Below are 13,889 nucleotides of genomic sequence, written 5' to 3' on the forward strand. Positions count from 1 at the left end.
TTCACAATCCCTTATGACCAACACATCTGGAAAGGGTAGCTGTTGGTCCTTTTCTTCCTCCATGATAAATTTTATGTTTGCAAGGAGACTGTTCAGGTGTCTTAAGAAGTCACCGAGCTATTCCTCACCATGGTTCGACACAATGCTGGTATCATAGAAGTATCTGTACTATATCTTTGGTTTACAAGGTGCCAAGTCCACTGCCTGTGGTTCAAAATGTGTAATACAGAAGCCCTACCACCTCGGCTGTATGGATTACCACAAATCCATAAGAATGATGTTCCATTAAGACCAACTGCTAGTGCTCCTGGCTCACTTATATACAAATTGGTGAAATACTTGGCCTCTCTGCTCCAGCTGCAAGTGGGAAAGGACTCAGGACATTTCACTGAGAAGCTGAAGAAACTAAAACTTGGACCAAATGACATCCTGGTCAGCTTTGATGTTGTTTCTTTGTTTACCAAAGTGCCACTCAATGATTCTCTACGGTATATCAGTTCCATTTTCCCCACATTACATTACCAAATTTCGTGTATGTCTCACCATGAGCTATTCCAAGTGGAATGGTAACTTCTATGAACAGCAGGAAGGCATCACCATCGGCAGTACACTTAGTCCAATAGTGGCCAACTTCTTCATGGAACATTTCAAAGCACAGGTGCTGGACTTGGCACCCTGTGACCTAAAGTGTGGTACAGATATGTTGATGATACCTTCATTGTGTCGACCTGTGGTGAGGAACAGCCTGGTGACTTCCTAAGACATCTGAACATTCTCCATGCCAACATAAATTTTACCATGGAGGCAGGAAAGGACCAACAGCTACCCTTTCTAGATGTGCTGGTCAGGAGGGATGGTGAAACCTGGGACACAGCATGTATCTAAAACAGACACACACAGATAGAAACCTGTGCAAGAAAAGAGGCATGATTAATATGCTTGTACATCAAGGAAGACAAATATGTGAGCCACAGCACCTCAGATGCCAGATGCAACACCTTGAAAGGGTTCTGAGGTGCAGTGGGTACTCTACCAGTTACATAGGAAGTGTCACAGAATCAAACACTTAGCGAAGTGACACTTCAGAAAAAGAAATGTTGGGTATGGACTCTGTGCCATACATTCCTAGATGGACAGACAGAATTGGCCATATATTGTGCAAACAAGGTGTAAAGATATTTATAAGCCAACAAAGATGATCAAAGAGTGTTTTAGAGTGGCAGAGGGAGACACATGCAATGCCAGAAATATACTACATACAATCTAAATGTGGAAAAGTTATGTTGGATTGACTGGATGATCAATCGATCATTGAACATGAGAGGCTTTGCAGGTTGGGACAAGTGGAGAAATCAACCATGGCAGAGTGTGCACTGTATGAGACCGACCACATAGTAAAATTCACCAATGTGTAAGTTCTTGCTGTAGAGGAGAGCAATCACACCTGCTTGTTCAGCCGGCCGCAGTAGCCGAGCGGTTCTACGCACTTCAGTCCTGAACCGCGTGACTGCTACGGTTGCAGGTTCGAATCCTGCCTCGGGCATGGATGTATGTGATGTCCTTAGGTCAGTTAGGTTTAAGTAGTTCTAATTTCTAGGGGACTGATGACCTCAGATGTTAAGTTCCATAGTGCTCAGAGCCACTTGAACCTTGAACCTGCTTGTTCAGTGAAACTGTAGAAACACATAAACATTATAATAGCTTCAACAAGAAATAAGACAGCCTCAAGATGAACAGATCCTGTATTCCAGTGCTGCAGCAAATGACCATCGTAGGTAACAAGGGGAATACCATAGCAGTAATGACGACGGAAAAGTCCCTGGACATTGGTGCACTAGGTACGTATATCTGTGGCTGCGAGCTTGACTCCAGTCAACAATCAGCAATGGTGGGTGAACCTCTGACAAAAATAACCACTGGTGCTGTCAAAATATCAGAAAAATCAGCAAACAAACGTCAGCTGAAGAACCTGAGACAGATACCAATAGGCAATTTGTCAACAAGAGGGCAGGAAAGCCTTAACAATTTTGTACAACACAGAGTGTATCACAACAGTTATAATATTTTACAATGAGTGGTATTATCAATTTGCACAAAGAGTTCACAGATAAAACACGATGAGCCTGGAAACTTCATACATGCAATAAAAAAGAGCAATCTAAAACTTCAATTTGTACTTTTGTGTAAGAGAATCAAAATACCTGTATGACTGATAAAGACTCCAGATAGCAGCAGCACAATATATGCTGTCCCTAACACTCCCAACCTTCTCATCAGTTGACAACACAGGAAAGAGGCCAGTAATTGGACTCTGGTATCGAAGAAGCTGACGTTTCACTAAACAAAGAAAAAAAATTAAAAATTTACAGTGAATCCAATATAATCTCTAACGTTTGTCCTTCAGTGAACTTTATATTTTGATCCACACATCACCAGGAGGAATAGCTGCTGATGTTAAGAGATCATACTACAGTACAGTGAGAAATTCTGTATAGTTAATACAGAAGAAGTATCTCATTTATAAGACTATGTAAATAACATAGCACAAAAGAAAAAAGTTTTATTTCTTGGTGTGATTCCAGGTGGTCTGCCAAATTGTTGTTCCCATTTTATGCACAATATTACGACAGCCGCCCCAGCCATATGCTTCAGGCACTGCAAGTTTTGCTGTTTTTGTACTATCTGCCTGGACTTTAAGCTGACTGTGAACTTTTGTCGGTGTCGCACTGCTATTAATAGCCAAGTTTGATTCCCAACACCCAATATGCCTTTTGATGCTCTTTGCTATTCAAAGCTTGAACCAATATTTTGTGGCAATCACATTCCTCAGTGTTTTCCAACTCTGGTAGATATGACAGTCAGCAAGATTTTAATATATTAGGTGCTGGACCCCAAGCATTATTTAAATTGAAATCTTTGTCCCTCTTTATTGGGTTTTCTGACATCTTTATTTCAATAGACTCCTTAATTATGCTGTCACAGAAACTTACCATTTGCACCACAATACTGGTCTCAGCTATAGCGTTTCACAATTGTATTTGGGGAAGGGTAAAATACACTGGATGCCATGTTCCCATAGGTCTCATACTGATCTTTCCAGATAATAAGCCACAATAAGGTAGGTAAGTGAGTTTTAGCTTATGCTGGTCCAATAACTGGAAAGATTGGTAGACTCCTGTGGAAACATGGCATACAGTGTGTTTTTCTCCTTCAACTAAGATAAAAAAGTATGCTTTGTAATTTTAAACATGATCTAGGTCTCTAAAAGCCATGCTTGTATCACATTCCATGCTAATGTGGCACGTCTTCCATGGGGAAGACTATCAGAACAGTCAAAGAAAGATACGAGAAACATCTGTGACACACCCAACTAAGACAACTAAGCAAATCAGCTGTCTTAGCGGTTCACGGATACCCCTTTATCTAGAATGAGAATTTGCATTGCCCTTTTCAGATTTTCTAGCTTCCTTGTCACATTCAAACTTCTGACATCCCATGCTCCAACTCACAGAATGTTGTCCTTTTGTTGGTTACTCAATTTTTGTCTCACGGTTACCTCTCCCTAGGCAGGTCCCTGCTGCAGATCCAAATGGGACACTATTCCAAAATCTTTTGCCAATAGAGAGATCATCATGACATTTTTTCAGTTACGGTCACTTGTCCTGTGAATACATATTAAGTGTCTTTACTGCAATCAGACGAGATCTCGTCCGGAGCAGTCCCCAACGATCAGCCTTTCCTTCTCATCCCATTCATTAAGTCTCGCCTGACCTGGGATTCTGTGTGACTTTTCTAAATTGTACCCCTTTTCCTAAACCTCTCCAGTCCTTTTTCTTCATCCCTCTTCCTCCCCCTACAACTCTTCTGCCAGGAGGAGGAGTCACTGGCTCTGAAAGTTTGTAAAAGTTAAATCCTTTTGTGTTTGTGTTCCCCTGCCGCCACTTGGTGAGTAAATTTTTTTATCTGTCCATTTACTTTATAGTCGTTAGAAGAGTTTGATGCATAAAAAATGACTTGTATTCGGAAGGAACTAAATAATTGTCTATGATAATTTATTCATCTGTAATACATTATTTATTTCATTTCTTATCAGATGGTTGCCTTTTACAAATGTGAAATACCTCTAATTTTGTGATTAACTACTTTGAACACTTATCTTGTAAAATCTTCTGTACATGATTCTTCAGGTACTCCTTATGGATATGTATTTTTGCTTTTTTCCAAATTATAACATAAATTGCAGTACTGCTATCTGTTATAGTACATATTTAAAGAAGGTTTACCCTACACATAATTTATCTAGTGTTTTTCAATTCTTTAGAAAACAGAGATCAATAATGTAAATCATGATTTTTTATAACTGTCTTTGTGTCTGACTCATTCCACATCTCCTGTGATGTGCTCACAATCTGAGATCAACATAAGATGAAATAAATAAATAAACGATAATAATATGTAATTAACTGAGAGGACACGAAAAGTGTACAATGCAACACCAGTGCATTTGGTAGACACAAGTAAACAGCATGGCGAACTTAAAAAGAAGAAGAAGATAATAACTGCACACTAAAACAAAGACAAAATTCCAAATTTACCTATTCCATAGTATGTGTCTAACTGCCGCACTGTAGCTTCATAATTAGCCATTTTCAAACTGAGGTCTACTTCCAGGTCATATACACTGCCTTGGCGGTTCATCCTAAAATTATAATTGAAAACAATGATTTCTACTTTATTCATTTAATATTTATACCTTTCAATGTAGTTATAAAAGGAAAAAATGCAGCTTTATGGTAAAATGCAACCCACTGGTATTCACTTCCAAATCAAGAAAAAAAATCTTAGTTATAGAAATATGCTATATATTTCATATGGTTATAAGGAAACAGTCAGAAATGAAAACTACAAACTTACTCAAGGCACACAAAAATGTGTGAATAAAACACTCACATGCATGGAGACAATATACCATAACAATACTGATTAGACCTACTGATTCATTAGTTTTCTGCACCTGTAGTGGTCTCTTCACACAGACATTTTCAGATGATAGCTTTTAAATAAAAATTTAGCTTTCTGGATTTTTTTTTTTTTGAAAGATTATGTAACACATACAAGAAAAGAAACGGTACAGACTAAGCAAATGCAGTTTTTGTAATTACAGCTCATACATATATTTCAAATTATTGAAAATCCATTTTATGTTATATATGCCTTATATGTATTGTTTTGCAATAAGATAACTAGAATTATAAAGTAACAGAGCAAGCAGGATAGTAACAAATGAGATGGCATTAAATAATTAAAACAGGTGGTCAAATTACTTAAAATAGAATACCTTGGCATTGCTGCTTACATTTAAAGCAAAAGCTATTCATAAAATACATTTTTTTCCATATTTTTAAAGTCCCACCACCAACTGAACCATTCACTTTTCTACATCCCATTTTACTTTCTCCCTGTTGCTTTTATCTTTAATTATATTTTCATTTCTTATTATTGAGGATTTGATTCCACTTTTTATTTTCAAAATTAATAATTGTTGTGTCATCTTCATCATCATCATCATCATTCATCCCCATTACAGTCAGAGGAAGGCAACGGAAAAACAGCTCCACTAGGACATTGCCTAGTACCGCAAAGGGTTACAAATAGCTTATCCTCCTTTTCATGACCTCAATATAATAGAGGGAAACATTCCATGTGGGAAAAATATATCTAAAAACAAAGATGATGAGACTTACCACACAAAAGCGCTGGCAGGTCGATAGACACACAAACAAACACAAACATACACACAAAATTCAAGCTTTTGCAACAAACGGTTGCTTCGTCAGGAAAGAGGGAAGGAGAGGGAAAGACGAAAGGATGTGGGTTTTAAGGGAGAGGGTAAGGAGTCATTCCAATCCCGGGAGCAGAAAGACTTACCTTAGGGGGAAAAAGGACAGGTATACACTCGCACACACACACACATATCCATCCGCATATACACAGACACAAGCAGACATTTGTAAAGGCAAAGAGTTTGGGCAGAGATGTCACAAATGTGACATGTGAAACAGTGGTTTGGGTTGGTAACTACTTACTAAACATCAGAGTGAACTATTTACAGACACGTCCAAGGGAATTAGAACGAAACAATAAACAGAAAAAGAAGTTGTACTACCGGCTGCCAAGCATTCTTTCTTCAACAGCTGTCATTATGAACTGATTATAATCTTCTCTGTTTTCTGTGTTTTCAAATAAAAGCCTGCGTCAACCCTCTGGAACGTGATTCAGAAACTCAATACCATCACACCTGGAAAAAACTGGATATAAAAATGTATGATGAGTACTGAAAATGGTTGCAAAAAATGTGTAATAATATATATATTTTTTCTGTGTTGTATATTTTTTATGCTTAAAAACAAGGATTACACAGACATTACAGAAGGTAAAGGAATTGGTTCATCAGAAATAACTTTCTCAAACTGAGCAATAAAAATAAATTATTTGGAATAATGGTAGAAAAACTCTGACATATAATAAAAATTATTTTAATACAAATATTATTTTATTCCATGGGACCACTAAAAATACTATCACTTGATAATGGTACTTATCATTATATTAATTACTTATACACTGAACAATAGCAACATCACTCATTCATTCATTCACACATTGTGTTCCGTTAATCTCCTAATGAAGAAGAGCCTTCAGGAATGTGGAACAAGTTAAGTTGTACATCAGCAGTCAAAGGCAGGCACTGAAGGCTGCTTCCGTGTAGTATACTTACAACAATTTTTTAGTAGCACTAATCTATTCATTGATAATTACGAGAATTACTTCCAGATTACTTTATACAGGGTAAAACATAATTCCACTGACAAACTTTCAGAGGTTATGACATATCTGGTTTGTTCCTGTGATCACCCTAGTTTTTGTGCAAATACCTCCACAACAGTGAAGAAGCTTGTAACAAAAATTAAACAAAATGTACAATGTGTAGCACAGAGTAATGTCACAACCCTCATGGAAAAACACGTACACTTTTATTACAGTGTGTTCTGTCTGGTTTGTAAGAGTACAGTATAGCACATAACAAATACAGAACAGCCCCCCTGCAGATACTGTTCAAAATTTTGATCACTACGATTATGGCAAAGTGCACAGCAACACACCATTGACTGTCTTACACACTCAAGAATGCCATGAGTTTGGCATACTATTTCCACAGGTGTGATAATTCTAACAACCAAGTCTGTGCATGTATTCACTGGACTCTCTTAAACTAGGCTCTTCATGTGGGCCCAGAAGAAGAAGCCCTTGTTCTTCTACGGACATGTGAGGAGCATAGTTAATGAGACTCCAGTGAATACTTCTGCAGACTTGTTTGCTATTAGTGTTATGTCTGAGCTGGCCAAAGAACTAGATCACAGCGACTAATCCATTGTCGTCCAAACTGCTCTTCAATGTGGTTCCTAATATTGAATGTGAAGCGTGCAGGTGCCCTGACATGTTGAAACCCCATAAGCTGATGAATTCTCAGTGGCACAACATCTAGGAACTGTACGAGACGCTGAGGAAGTTCTGTACACCACTCTGCTCACTGTATCAGGAAATAGAAAAGGTCCAATCACAAAATCGTTGACAATACCAGCCCATACATTCACAGCAAATTTCTGTTCATAGGATCGACACACCAGTGTGTGTGGATGTTCGTCATGCCTTATATAGCTATTCCTACTTTTGAACATGCCCTCTCTTGTAAACATGGCCTCTTCTGTAAATTACACATTGTCATTCCTTACATGGCTATTCCTACAGTTGAATATGCCCTCTCTTGTAAACATGGACTCATCTGTAAACAATATGAAAGTAAGAAAACTGGTGTTTTCTGTACATTCCTTTGGAAACAATTTTCAAATGCCACTCAAAATGGGAAGTTAGTTAGCTGCTACTATTGCACCTTCTGTGGATGATATGGGTGCAATTGTTGTTAATATTAGACTCTAAAACAGTTGGTTGGCTGGTGTTTGGAGCTCATGCAATATGCAATTAGAGGCAGAACTGTTACCAATTGTGTCTAACACACTCTCTTTCATATCGAGTGTTCTAGCATACCTCACACACCCAGTGTCTTAAATTTTAGCATGAAAGATTCCAGTTTTTCATAGGGGGCTATGCATAGATGCAAAAGTCCCATGGTGTGGCCAACATCATCACTGCAGGAAGAGCTCAGCAGAGCGTCATTGTCCCTCTCTTCCGCTGCAATACATGCATATCAGCTGACTCTTCATCAGTAAACCCATCCACAGTATTGCTGTGTGTCACTATAATCACACAGCTAATACTGTCATGAAGAAAAACCCTGCGCAGAACCATGTAGTGATGAATGTAAAATTGAGGGCAATGAGGTAAGAAAGACATTACTGTTGCCAACAGCAGGTATCATGAATGAATGGAAACAATACACACAGTGCATACTACCGGCATGTGCATTGCTATGCTCTATTTTCAGTGCAATATAGATAAAAAACTAACTGCAGCAAGAAACCAAACAAAATGTGATAACTCTCTAATGAGCCACAGGGGACCATGGATTCCTCATATTAAAATACTCAGAAGGTATACCAACCCCTGAAAGTTTGACGATGGAGTACTGTTTATCCCTTATGTGTACTGCACACTGGTGTGAAGAACCATCACAGTGTAGTACAGATGGTAACTGATAGAAATACGCAATGAGACGAACAGATAGGGCACTTTTATTCAAAGGCAATAATTACAGTGAAGTCACTGCGATTCATGGTGGCCCCCTGGACATTACAAAAGGCACCACATGATTCTTAATAGGATGTGTCATCACCACAGACAGCAATGCATGCTTTGCAATATATTCTCGTGCTGGCCACAAGCTTGCTAAATAATTATTGTGGTAGGGTGTTCCGTTTCTCAGTCAGTGTTGTTGACGAATACTGGATGGTCATTGGTGCATGTAGATGTGCTGCAATGTGGCTCCCCAATGCATTCCACGTGCTTGATGGGATTTAAGTCAGGGGAATGGGCAGACTAGTCCATTCGCAGAATATCCTCTCATTCCATAGTTTCCTCTTCCCGCACTGTTTGTTGCACATTGTCATCCATAAAAAGGAAGTCAGGGTCAAATGCCTCTCTGAAAAGGTGCACATGGGGAAGGAGCACAATGTCACAACAATGTTAACTGGTGAGTATACCATGTTCAAAGATCTGAATGTCAGCACATCCATGAAACATCATGTCCCTCCACACTATAGCACCTATACTACCAAAATTATCATGTTCGATAACATTCCTGTGTGCATTACGGGTTCCCATCTCTCGGCATATGAGGGCATATTAATGCACCCATGAACTTTGTTGAACACGATCATTTTGGTGACTCATGTGTTATGGTGTGGGGAAGCAGAAATTGCAAGGGTGTACATTCAAATCTTTGAATATGGTACACTAATCGGTCAATGTTACTGTGACACTACTACTTTCTCAACTGCATATTTTCAGGTGTGCATTCATCTTGACTTTATTTTTATGGATAACAATGCACATCAGCATTGCACAGCGCAGATGGAGGAGCTCTTGGAATGAGAGGACATTTGGCAAATGGACTGGCCTGCCCATTCTGGCATTTGCCCAACTTAAATTCCATCGAGTACATGTATGATGCATTGGGGAGATGTATTGCAGGGTAGAGGAAAGGAACACCCTACCACAAGAATTGCTTACCAACCTTTGGGTTAGCATGGGAGCATGTACTAGAGCATTCATTGCCATCTGTGGTGATCACACACCCTTTTAAGAACCATGTGCCGCCTTTTGTAATGTAGAGGATACTAGCATGAATCACAATGCCTTCAGTGTTATTATTGTCTTTGAATACAAGTGCAATTTCTGTTCATCTCATTTTGTATTTCTTTCAGTTACTATCTGTAGTACCCCATAGCAAATTTTTCTATATAGCATCCAAGTTTCATCAAGCTATCTTACTTGGTACTGATACATCATGTGGAAGTTACTTCTTTCCTTAAGTTTTGCATAGCAGTGAATATAATGTGAGAAACAGCTACTCTGAAAAAGCCACTGATCCTTCTCCAATACTACTTAGCTGTGTCAGTTGTTATTATTATTTCTTTCCTTTCTCAGATGTTATGCCTGGTTAAAAATGGAAAGTGACGCGGACCTTGATCAGGCGTGACTTCCTTTTAACTGTACGGTATATGTTACATTGCATTTAGGAACTTTCGAGTAATTGAACATGTATCAATAATTGCAGATTTCTGTAGTTGTATATATACACGTTTGGATGTAGCTGTATTGCGTTGATGTACTTGTGGATATTGTGTGGTATGTCTCCTGTAGTTGATAGGATAATTGGTATAATGTCAACTTTATCCTGATGCCACATGTCCTTGACTTCCTCAACCAGTTGGATGTATTTTTCAATTTTTTCTCCTGTTATCTTCCGTATATTTGTTGTATTGGGTATGGATATTTCGATTAGTTGTGTTAATTTCTTCTTTTTATTGGTGAGTACGATGTTAGGTTGGTTATGTTGTGGTGTTTTATCTGTTATAATGGTTCTGTTCCAGTATAATTTGTATTCATCATTCTCCAGTACATTTTGTGGTGCATACTTGTATGTGGGAACATGTTGTTGTATTAGTTTATGTAAGTTGTTGATGTTTTATTTTTGCTACATTGTCATGTCTTCTGGTGTATTCTGTATTTGCTAGTATTGTACATCCGCTTGTGATGTGATCTACTGTTTCTATTTGTTGTTTGCAAAGTCTGCATTTATCTGTTGTGGTATTGGGATCTTTAATAATATGCTTGCTGTAATATCTGGTGTTTATTGTTTGATCCTGTATTGCAATCATGAACCCTTCCGTCTCACTGTATATATTGCCTTTTCTTAGCCATGTGTTGGATGCGTCTTGATCGATGTGTGGCTGTGTTAGATGATACGGGTGCTTGCCATGTAATGTTTTCTTTTTCCAATTTACTTTCTTTGTATTGTTGATGTTATGTGATCTAAAGGGTAGTAGAAGTGGTTATGAAATTGCAATCGTGTAGCCGATGTATTTATATGAGTGATTGCTTTTGTGTATTTTGCTAGTTTCTGCTCGTTCTATAAAGAATTTTCTTAAATTGTCTACCTGTCCTTTTTTCCCCCTAAGGTAAGTCTTTCCGCTCCCGGGACTGGAATGACTCCTTACCCTCTCCCTTAAAACCCACATCCTTTCGTCTTTCCCTCTCCTTCCCTCTTTCCTGATGAGGCAACAGTTTGTTGCGAAAGCTTGAATTTTGTGTGTATGTTTGTGTTCGTTTGTGTGTCTGTCGACCTGCCAGCACTTTCATTTGGTAAGTCACATCATCTTTGTTTTTAGATATGTCCATAATGTAGGTTTTTTATGTTGATAAATCCCCTTCCTCCTTCCTTTCTGCTTAATGTGAATCTTTCTGCTGCTGAATGTATGTGATGTATTCTATATTTGTGGCATTGTGATCGTGCAAGTGTATTGAGTGCTTCCAGGTCTGTGTTACTCCATTTCACTACTCCAAATGAGAAGGTCAATATTGGTATAGCATAAGTAATTATAGCTTTTGTCTTGTTTCTTGCTGTCAATTCTGTTTTCAGTATTTTTGTTAGTCTTTGTATACAATTTTCTTTTAGTTTTTCTTTAATATTTGTATTATCTATTCCTATTTTTTGTCTGTATCCTAGATATTTATAGGCATCTGTTTTTTCCATCACTTCTATGCAGTCACTGTGGTTATCCAATATGTAATCTTCTTGTTTAGTGTGTTTTCCCTTGACTATGCTATTTTTCTTACATTTGTCTGTTCCAAAAGCCATATTTATATCATTGCTGAATACTTCTGTTATCTTTAGTAATTGGATGAGTTGTTGCTGCCAGTAGTTTTAGATCATCCATGTATAGCAAATGTGTGATTTTGTGTTGGTATGTTCCAGTAATATTATATCCATAATTTGTATTATTTAGCATGTTGGATAGTTGGTTCAGAGCAAGGCAGAACCAAAAAGGACTTAATGAGTCTCCTTGGTATATTCCACGCTTAATCTGTATTGGCTGTGATGTGATATTTTTGAATTTGTTTGGATATTAAGTGTGGTTTTCCAATTTTTCATTACTATGTTTAGGAACTGTATCAGTTTATGATCTACTTTGTATATTTCCAATATTTGTAGTAACCATGAGTGGGGTGCAATATCAAAAGCTTTCTGGTAATCAATATTATTATTATTATTATTATTATTATTATTTCTTTCCTTTCTCATCATTATTATTATTATTCTTATTCTTTCTTTCCTCAGACGTTATGTCTGGTCAAAAATGGAAAGTGACGCGGATCTTGATCAAGCGTGACTTCCTTTTAACTGTACGGTATATGTTACATTGCATTTAGGAACTTTCGAGTAATTGAACATGTATCAATAATTACAGATTTCTGTAGTTGTATATATAAACGTTTGGATTTAGCTGTATTGCGTTGATGTACTTGTGGATATTGTGTGGTATGTCTCCTGTAGTTGATAGGATAATTGGTATAATGTCAACTTTATCCTGATGCCACATGTCCTTGACTTCCTCAACCAGTTGGATGTATTTTTCAATTTTTTCTCCTGTTATCTCCTGTATATTTGTTGTATTGGGTATGGATATTTCGATTAGTTGTGTTAATTTCTTCTTTTTATTGGTGAGTATGATGTCAGGTTTGTTATGTGGTGTTGTTTTATCTGTTATAATGGTTCTGTTCCAGTATAATTTGTATTCATCATTCTCCAGTACATTTTGTGGTGCATACTTGTATGTGGGAACGTGTTGTTGTATTAGTTTATGTAAGTTGTTGATGTATTATTTTTGCTACATTGTCATGTCTTCTGGGATATTCTGTATATTTTATTATTATTATTGTTATTATTATTATCTTCGTCATTATTATTGCAGTGTAAGTGGACAACTAGTTAATTTCAAATTACAAGTAATACGTAGAGAAGTGAGAAGATATTACAATATGCAGATGGAAAGTATCTGTTTGCCACCTGCTGGATAAAAAATGAGGTAACAGAGTGGAGCAAATGCATTCAAAATACAATAGAGAAATCATAGAAGTTAAAACTATGTGCTGGTCAGAACTTGCCTCAAACCTGGGATCTCTGATTTTTCAGGCAAGTAAGTACTCTACCAACCAGGGCCAGTTTAAGGCACAAGCAACATAAACTTCCACTCAGGGCACCATAACTGTAAGATTTCCATACAGGATTTACCACAATTAATAGTGGCCACTTCGAGTACCAAGCTGTGAGGAACACCCAACATGTATCACAAATAGTAGCAAAAACTGGAACGGGTGAAAGTGTACTGGGAGGAGGAGGAGGAGGAGGTGGGGGGGGGGGGGGGGGGGGGGAGAGTAGGAAATAACAAGTCACATGTGTAGAAAAATTATCAATTATCTCAAACTGGCCATGCTAACGGATGAGCTAAGCATTACTTACAACCCACACACTTACTTTTACTTCTGTCAGTACTGCCTTTCCTGCATTCCAAAGGCCACAAAGTTTTAAATCAGCACACATTCTACTGAAGAATAAAAATTCATTCTGGAAACAATACCCTAGTCTATGGCTAAGCCTTTTCTCCACAATATCCTTTCTTGGACTTATTCTAGCCACATGAAGTATGCAGGAGAACTTCTGTAAAGTTTGAAAGGTAGGAGAGGATGTGCTGGTGGAAATAAAGCTGTGAAGGCTGGTTATGAGTACCATTCGGTTAGCTCAGTCAGTAGGTCACTTGCTTACAAAAGATAAAGATCCCACATTTGGCTACTGGTTTTGGCACACAGTT

At 37.8% G+C, this 13,889-nt stretch overlaps 1 protein-coding gene across 6 annotated transcripts in view; it reads right to left on the reverse strand.

The window, feature by feature from the left end:
• The window catches only part of LOC126190722 (probable phosphorylase b kinase regulatory subunit beta), a 181,220-nt gene that overhangs the window by 151,689 nt on the left and 15,642 nt on the right, over nt 1-13,889 (reverse strand). For 5 of the 6 annotated variants that reach the window (XM_049931205.1, XM_049931203.1, XM_049931202.1 and 2 more), the window contains 3 exons: nt 6,167-6,308; nt 4,596-4,699; nt 2,202-2,337 (listed from right to left, as the gene is read on the reverse strand). In XM_049931205.1, coding sequence (XP_049787162.1) covers nt 2,202-2,337; nt 4,596-4,699; nt 6,167-6,201 — 275 coding nt within the window. In that variant the 5' untranslated portion in view covers nt 6,202-6,308. The remainder of the gene's footprint in view (nt 1-2,201; nt 2,338-4,595; nt 4,700-6,166; nt 6,309-13,889) is intronic. The other variant, XM_049931207.1, reaches the window with a different exon arrangement.

This window comes from Schistocerca cancellata, chromosome 6 (assembly GCF_023864275.1).
Source record: "Schistocerca cancellata isolate TAMUIC-IGC-003103 chromosome 6, iqSchCanc2.1, whole genome shotgun sequence".
Taxonomy (NCBI): Eukaryota; Metazoa; Arthropoda; class Insecta; order Orthoptera; family Acrididae; genus Schistocerca; species Schistocerca cancellata.